At 52.9% G+C, this 8,011-nt stretch overlaps 1 protein-coding gene across 1 annotated transcript; it reads right to left on the bottom strand.

Annotated features, from left to right (window-relative positions):
- Positions 1 to 3,316: 3,316 nt before the first annotated feature.
- On the bottom strand, positions 3,317 to 7,082 carry LOC120684724 (WD repeat-containing protein 44-like). The gene is made up of 8 exons (XM_039966614.1): positions 5,898 to 7,082; positions 5,295 to 5,798; positions 5,123 to 5,213; positions 4,876 to 5,033; positions 4,745 to 4,796; positions 4,585 to 4,670; positions 4,354 to 4,447; positions 3,317 to 4,243 (listed from the first exon to the last, which is right to left on the bottom strand). Exons 1-8 carry the CDS (start codon positions 7,002 to 7,004, stop codon positions 3,705 to 3,707), a joined length of 2,631 nt encoding a protein of 876 aa, XP_039822548.1. The 5' UTR covers positions 7,005 to 7,082; the 3' UTR covers positions 3,317 to 3,704.
- Positions 7,083 to 8,011: the final 929 nt, after the last annotated feature.

The following is an 8,011-nucleotide window of genomic DNA, read 5'->3' as shown; positions in this document are numbered from 1 at the left end:
GGAAGACTGATGTATGCACAAGTCTGTACGCGTCCTGACTTGGCATTTGCTACCGGAATGTTTGGAAGATATCAGAAAAATCTTGAAAAGGTCCACTGGGTTGGTGTCAAGAAGGCATTACGTTACTGCCAAGGCACTAAAGACTTCATGCTCACATACAGAAGATCAGATAACCTTGAAGTTGTGGGTTATACTGATGCTGACTTTGCTGGATGTGTGGATAGTAGGAAATCTACATCAGGATATATCTACACGTTAGCTGGTGGAGCTATATCATGGAAAAGCTCTAAGCAAAGTTTAGTTGCAGCGTCGACGATGCAAGCTGAGTTTGTGGCATGCTATGAAGCAACTGGACAGGCTGTTTGGCTTAAGAATTTTATTCCGGGCCTCAGGGTAATTGACAGCATTACGGAACCTATAACGTTATACTGCGATAATCAGTCTGCAGTATTCTTTTCGAGTAACAACAAGTCAAGTGGTGCTTCCAAACACATCGACCTTAAGTATCGTGTTGTGAAAGAAAGATGCCAGGATCGAACCATTAAGATTGAGCACATAAGAACTAATTCTATGTTAGCGGATCCGCTCACTAAAGGCTTACCACCGAACGTGTTTAAGCAGCACGTTACTAATATGGGTTTGGTGGATAGTCTTTAGGTCCTGGTTTAGGGCCATTATGACTCCCGACTAACGAATAAGCGTTCTACCGAGGTGTTTCAGTGAGACTGTGGGTAATGGGGTCCCAGTAGTGCATCAAGCTACTGACGACGCATTGGTCCGGTACTTTCTGTTACTACTAAGGGTGAATATTAGTATGATACGAACATTAGCCTTAACCGTTCGATCAAGTGGGAGAATGTTGGAAATAAATATTTCAGTTAAGATATTGTGATCTTCACTATTAAGGAAGCGTTTAAACCATCTAAACGCGATTAAGGAAACCTAATGATATAACCCTAATGGGCTGTGATCAGCAGGCCCATTAGGCCCGTTTCCAGAAGCTGGCCCCCAGCCCCACAGTGCCTATAAATATAAGGTCGTGGTTAGCACCTTAATTAACCTATTCACGTCATTCTAAAACCCTAGCCACCGCTAGTCTGATCGCTAAAGGCACTGGAGGGGTTTGGAAGGCCAAGCACTCCCGTTGGCGCCCGAAGGACGCCGATTCGCTGCTGTATCTTCTACACCGACAAAAACGCCTACTTCCTCTACGGATTAGGCGTAAATGGCTGCTGCAACTGCTAACGCTGGTATAATATTTATCAATTTATTCCGCATTAGATTGATTTGTCATGAACTAGGTTATGTTAAGATCTTGGGTTATTAGCCTCTAATGTTTAAGCCTGGCTAATTCTAACACATGGATCACTCCAATTCCAACCTCCGTGATCTTTTGGGCCTCCTGATCGAAGCTGCAAGTGTCGTCAATGAGGATTCAGCCAGCTTGCCGGCGGGACAGCTAGTGGAGGAGGCTAGCGACGGGCATCCCGAAGTTCTGATACACCCTGATTGTTTTAGTGAATCCTTCACGTGCTGCGAATCAAATCGAATTTGTGTGTTGTGAATCAGTTCTTGTGCGAAATGATTGGCTGTGTTCTTGTGTGATTGTCATGTGGATGAACATGTCTCTTGTTTCAATTTGTGAAGCATCATTTGATTCTTGCTCATGATTCGATTGTATCTGTTGTGTAATTGGAGCTTGAGGCACAGCTGCAGGGGTGGCGGTAAGCAGGCAGACGGGTGGGGGCAAATTTTTAACCCTTTATACTAACCGGGACTAATGATTTTTAGTCCCGTCTGTGTCGGGACTCTTTAGTCCCAGTTACCTAAGTCCTGGTTGGTGGTATTCGAGAGCTCGAGCTATAGCTCTCGAATACCCACCAACCAGGACTATAGAATGATTTCTCGAGTGGTGTTATTTGGCGTGCATGCAAGACTTCAAACTTCATGTTTGGACCATAACCATCACAGGCTCATAATACAGTTATTTATTAAAACTTAAAATCTCAATTCCTCCATCATCAGGCAAGAGACAAGTCAATGAAGCAGCTGATGGAGAGGGATGGAGGTGAAAGAAGTTTAGCGGCAGCAGCACGCCAGGCCCCGGTCATCCATAACGCATCCTACGAAACTCATAGCAATGGTCCTGCACATTGAGGTACACAATGCTTCCGTACATGCATTCACTATTTGGCATATGGTAGGATGGTTTGCTTCCTGCTGGAAGGAGTCCCTGCTGATGGACACTGCCGAAACGAGGAGACACATCAACAGCTGAACAACAACAAAAGTAGTACTACTCTTGGAGAACGCTATGAAATGTGCCATGAGGTGACAGCTAAGACTTCGTTCGTAGGGGGAATAATGGTTTCTTGCTTGTCCTCAATTCCATAGGTACATACTTATATAAGTGTAGCCATAAGTGAAGTAAAGGTGGTACATAATCAATTCCTACCATTCACTCTTAAAACTTAAATGCATGCAGTTTATTTTGTTCCAGTATTATACGTATTACTTTTAGTGATTATTGTAACAATATTAATACGAGAACCACATCTTTATGCAACTTCTTTTTTTATATGTATGCATTTACAGCCTGCTACCAAATAAGGTATCTCTTCAATTAGGTACTATTTTTTCCAGTGTTATCATAAATGCTAAACGGTCGGTCACCTGCTATTTAGCCTATTATTTGGGCAAAATGGGTGTTTAAACGGGTAAAACGGCTGTTTAAACGGTCAAAACAACCGATTAAATGGACACAGCGTACCACTGTGTAGCGTTTAAGCGGTGTGTAAACGGGCTAAACAACCATTTTGGCGAACTGTGATTTTTTCTATGCCAACCTATTGCATCTAACTTGCCAAATGTTGACGGACACTAACAGACCATCTTTCAAGCCTACTTGAGTCAAACTCCAGCACGTCCTCTCCACCCCACCCCTAGACCTTAGGGTATCTAGGGAGTCCTCCATTTGTGGACCCCACTCAACAACCTCCTGTTGGATGGATGGGGGCTGAAATATGGAGGCTCTTACTGAACTTGGATGCATTATTTGGAGGCTGTGAGATGGGGGCCAACCCCAAAAGCTATATAAGAGCTGTGATTTGAGGGCTAAATGACTCAATCTAACAATATCATGTGTCCCAATCCCTAAATCCCCTAGACCAAACCCCATTTTCTTTTGATATTTTGTGACATATAGATTTTGCAGCAAGATCTATGTCAGCTCTACATCTATTCAATCTCTCGATAGAAACCTCTCCCTTCTCAGTCATCCACAACCTATTTTAGAACAAAGTGAAGTCGCTAGCTCTTACACAAAGCAGTTTGCATCTGTTGATTATAGTATTGATTGGTACATCACATATGTATTGCACTTTCTATCCTCCGTGTATATCAGCTTGTACATCATTTTTTTCCTCCTGATGAAGGAACCTTTCTACAGTTGCCTCAAAACACTCCCTGCTGCAAAATTCATTTCCTTGCAAATGAACCTTCAATCGACACTGCTACAATTCAATGCATCACTCCAACTCCATAGCCGTGTTGCTTCCATACTTGCAAGCCCATGGATCACTCCAATTCCAATTCCCATGATCTTTTGGGCCTCCTCAAGCTGCCAAGTGTCTTTTTTTTTCTCGAAAACGCGGGAGAGCTGCAAGTATCAATGAGAATTCAGTCTGCTTGCCGATCGGATACAGCTAGTGGAAGAGGTTGGCGACAGGCATCCCGAAGTTCTGGTACACCCTGATCTCCCCGCCGCGGCTCGCCGTCACCACCACCATCCCCCACGCGTTGCCGCCCTCCGCGCCGCCGTGCCACCGCGCGGACGACGACTCGCGCCGAGACAGCTGAGGCAGAAGGTGCGCGCCGGGGTACCCCATCGGCCCGGACTTGGGCCGCCGCGGCGCGGCGCCGCCGTCGCCGGCGTCCTGCTTCCTGGGCGTGTCGCTCCTGGCGCCGCCGCCCCGGGACGCCGCGTCGCACCGCAGGGACGGCGACCCGGGCCACGGCACGGCCACGGACACGTCCCGGCAGAAGAAGTACTCGTAGGAGCGGCTGGTGAGCCAGGTCTTGGCCCGGACGCCGATGCCGCCCCCCGCGCCGCCGCCGACGGCGCCGGCGCCACCGCCGGGAACCCGGCGCCACACGTAGACGTGCGAGTCCTCGCTGGCGCAGACGACGTAGCGGCCGTCGGCGGTGTAGGACGCGGTGATCTGGCTGCTGGTGTTCTTGAACCCTGGCAGGAAGAAACACGGGTTCCCTTTGGGTTGTGGAGCTTGCGCGTGGCGTTCTTGGTGCGGGGAAGGGGAAGGCTGGGGCGTGAGCTTGCCGCCACGGCGCGCTTACCTTTGAACTTCTGGAGGACGGTGATGCCGTTGAACACCCGGATCTGCGAGTCCGCCGACGTGACCAGTATCTCCGACGGGTTCCCCGGCGCAAACTACACAGCCAACTACACAATCAGCTCGAACTCATGCCACGCAATTGATCTGAAGTCTTAACAGAAGCTTGTTATAATTGTCGTCCTGAATCCTGATCCTTTCAGAAAAGAATGTCGTCCTGGACAAGTTGTAGTACCTGGAATCCGGTGATCTTCTTCGCCTGCGACCGCCGCTTCTTCGATATGCTCATGTCGATTTGTGCCTCCTGGTTGAGCTTGCAATCTGACATGGATCAAGTGCTGATCATCAGCACGGAGACTGAATGAATCAGCTGAGCTCTGCTGTGCTTGTAATACCTGTTGTCTTGTAGAATCGGCAGCAACCCTTGTGGGACCCGATGATCGCAGCCTTGGAAAGCCGGTAACTACCAGGTATCAGTGACGAGGCCACTCAAGAATGAGAGAGCTAGTATGCGTCGGCCACGCACCTGGCCGTCCGGCGTGTAGCACCCCGCGGTGACCATGTCGTTGAGGTCGCTCCAGTCGACGACATGACGGCCCGGCACGCTCCAGATGCGCACCTTGCTGTCCAGCGAGCCGCTGATGAAGTAGCCGTCGTCCACCGGGTTGAACTGGACGCAGGTAACTGCGTTCACCGGTGACCGTGATGAGCCCGTGATCAGTCATGGCCCTGCTATGCAGCAAGAGCAGCTTGCACAGTATGTGGTCGCTCACCGTAGTCATTGTGCGGGAACATCTTCAGGCACGTCTTGGTGTCCATGTCCCAGAGCCGCACCGTCTTGTCCATGGACGACGACAGCAGCTGCTGCAATCGAGACAACAATGGCGCGTTACGGAGCAGCAGCAGCAGCAGGTTGCAACAATGGCGAGCGAGGCGTCCCCGAACCTGGGACTTGGACCACGAGAGGTCGAGCACGTCGTCCTGGTGGCCCTCGAAGGCGCACGCCGGCTGCTCGGCGAGCGCGAACACGGACTCCGGCACGACGATGTGCTCCGGGAGCGCGTCTTTGGTGCTCCTCCCCCTCCTCATCCTCCTGGACAGCTGCGCCGCCAGCCCCGGCGCCGCTGGCCTGCCGGCGTCCGCGGAGGCAGGCGGCGGCGGCTGCGGAGGCTGGGACGCCGGCGAGAGCTCCTGCGCCACGGCGGCGGACGCGCCGCCGTCCGCGTCCACGACCTCCCAGACGCGCACCACGTGGTCCTCGCCGCCGCTGGCGAGGAACCGGCCGTCGGGGCTAAACTTGATGCTCCAGATGGAGCCCTCGTGCGCGCGCACCTCCTGCCGCTGGTACAGCCCGGTGAGCTCCTTGCTGGACTTGCCGCAGTGGTGCACGTGCACCTTGGGCCGCTCGGGCCCCGTGGCCGGCGACACGGCGGCGTTGGCCGACGCCGACTTGGACATGGTCGCCGCCGGGGCCGCCCGCGCCGACCTGCTGCCGCCGCCGTCGCCGTCCTTGTCCTTCTCGCTCCTGAGCCCGGCGGCAGAGGCGACGAGCTTGATGTTCCTGAGCCAGCGCGTTCTCTTCTTCTCGGGCGGCTTCTCGCCGCCCTTGGCCGGCGCGCCGGTCGGCACCGGCTGGCTCTGGCTGCGGCGCATGAGCTGCTTCACGAGCGGCGTGGAGCCGATGAACCGCTCGAACTCGTCCAAGTTCAGCGGCACGCCGCGCTGGGCGACGTTGATCTGGGCGTTCGCCGTGCGGCAGTCCTGGGCCTTGGTCGTGACGCCGGCGCCGCCCGTGTCGCCGGCCTTGCCGATCCCAGCGTCCTTCGACGCCGCCGACGGCAGCGGACGCGCGCGGGGAGCCTTGTTCGCAGGCGGCGGGGCCTGCAGGAAGTGCGGCATCGAGTACACCCGCCGGAGCGACGGCGGCTTCCTGGCGGCGCCGCCGCCGCGGACGGCGAGGCGGGTGTCGGACCGGGACCGGTTCAGGACGGCGCCGGGCTGGCGCGTCGCGATCTCGGGAGGAGGAGGAGGCGGCGCCGCGGCCGCCACGGCTGGCGCATGGATCGTCGCGCTCGGCGGCGCGTCGCCTGCGGCGGTGGGAGGCTGCTGGTGGTGCCGCCGAGCCGCGCAGCGGGGGATGTCAGGCGGAAGCCTCGCCCTGGCGTTGCGGCTGCGGAGGAGGTCCCTGCTGCTGGCGAGCCCCATCCCCTGGAGCAGCCGGCGGCGGCGCTCCTGGATGGACGCGGGCTCGGTCGACATCCACATGCCGTAGTCATATCTGGACGTGTCCTCCTCCTCCCCGTCCAGGTCCAGCTCAGCCTGCTCCTCGAGGAGACGGTCACCGTCACCGACAGCGGTGGCGAAGGAGCAACGGACGTTGTCACTGTCGCCGCCGCCATCCTCGTCGTCGGAGGGGAACTCGGCCCTGGCGTCGTCCAGATGCACCATGCCGGAGGGCTGCTCCTGGTCATCAAGGCACTGGAAGAAAGGCTCCTGGCCACCACCACGCTCTCCGTCTTCCTCCGCACTGGCACCGGCCCTGCCGCCACTGGTTGTGCCACGGTCGTGCTGTTCCTGGACACCATGGCTGTTGACGACGACGCCGGCAGCCTCCCCGTCGTTCTCTTGGCTCATGGTTCGTGACGGATCTTGCATGGTAGTGGCGAAAGCGAAACGAGTGGCCGACCGCCGGAGCCCCCGCCATTGCTCTCATGTTTACTAAACTTAGGTGGACATGCTTTTGTAAGGCTGCGGTGTTCGTTTTCCCATGGCAGCCTTAATCCAGCACGAGCTAATGATTTTTTGGAGGGAACACTGAATATTATTTCAAATTTACACTGTTTAAGGAAACGTAGTGTTTTCTCTTTCAAATATTGAAATTTCTCTTTCAAAGCGGTGGTCAAGTTGCTTCAGTTGGCACTGTTTTAAGATTAATCAGATTTGGAGGGCAAGGTTGGTTCTCATTTTTATCCACCGGCATTGCAATTCAACTTATTGGATATGAAATTAATGTGAACTCTTCCAAAAGGAAAAAAAATAAACAAACTATGCGGCTCTCTTCCATCATCTAGCCATTGCACATTATTTACACTAGTATAGTGCCCGTGCGTTGCTACGAGTAATATAAATTTTAGCCAGATCTATATGAGACCACCAATTTAACTTATGCTCTTTCACTCCGTGTAGCCGTAATTATCAGGGTTTTGATTGGGATTCGAATTGATTTGTTCAGGTTCCGATTAGGTAAGGAGAGACCACTGCCGAGTTTGGCCCACGAATCAAAATGCGGGCCAAGCCTAAAACGGACAGAAGAAACAATCCTTGCTTTAGAAATAGATAATGATATTACGTACAATTCACACACCCCGGCAGTTGAAACAGTGTAGAAAGGAACAAATATAAACTCAAATATCTGAAACAATTGCAGACACGGTACGAACACGATCCCTGAAGAGGTTGCATACGACCACGGATATTCTGCTTACTTCATTTGTAATATTTACAGAACCAATCCTTAATAACCAACTAATGAATCCTTAATAACCAACTAATGAATGAATCGAAGCCAATAATATACAAAAATCATGCTTGACCTGACATCCATCGAATGGATGAATACATCAGTAGTTGGTACACTAGCATTTCTAACTCTAAGAAACCAA

The sequence above is a fragment of the Panicum virgatum genome, chromosome 8N (genome assembly GCF_016808335.1).
Source record: "Panicum virgatum strain AP13 chromosome 8N, P.virgatum_v5, whole genome shotgun sequence".
NCBI classification, from domain to species: Eukaryota; Viridiplantae; Streptophyta; class Magnoliopsida; order Poales; family Poaceae; genus Panicum; species Panicum virgatum.
Note: the sequence above shows the minus strand (reverse complement) of the source record. Positions and strands in the feature narration are given on the sequence as shown.

Coding starts and splice junctions, on each gene's coding strand:
- LOC120684724 (XM_039966614.1), bottom strand. CDS start 7,004: ATGCAAGATCCGTCACGAACCATGAGCCAAGAGAACGACGGGGAGGCT. Junction 4,671..4,744: donor CCGATTCTACAAGACAACAG/GTATTACAAGCA, acceptor GATCCATGTCAG/ATTGCAAGCTCAACCAGGAG. Junction 4,244..4,353: donor CGTCCTCCAGAAGTTCAAAG/GTAAGCGCGCCG, acceptor TCTTCCTGCCAG/GGTTCAAGAACACCAGCAGC.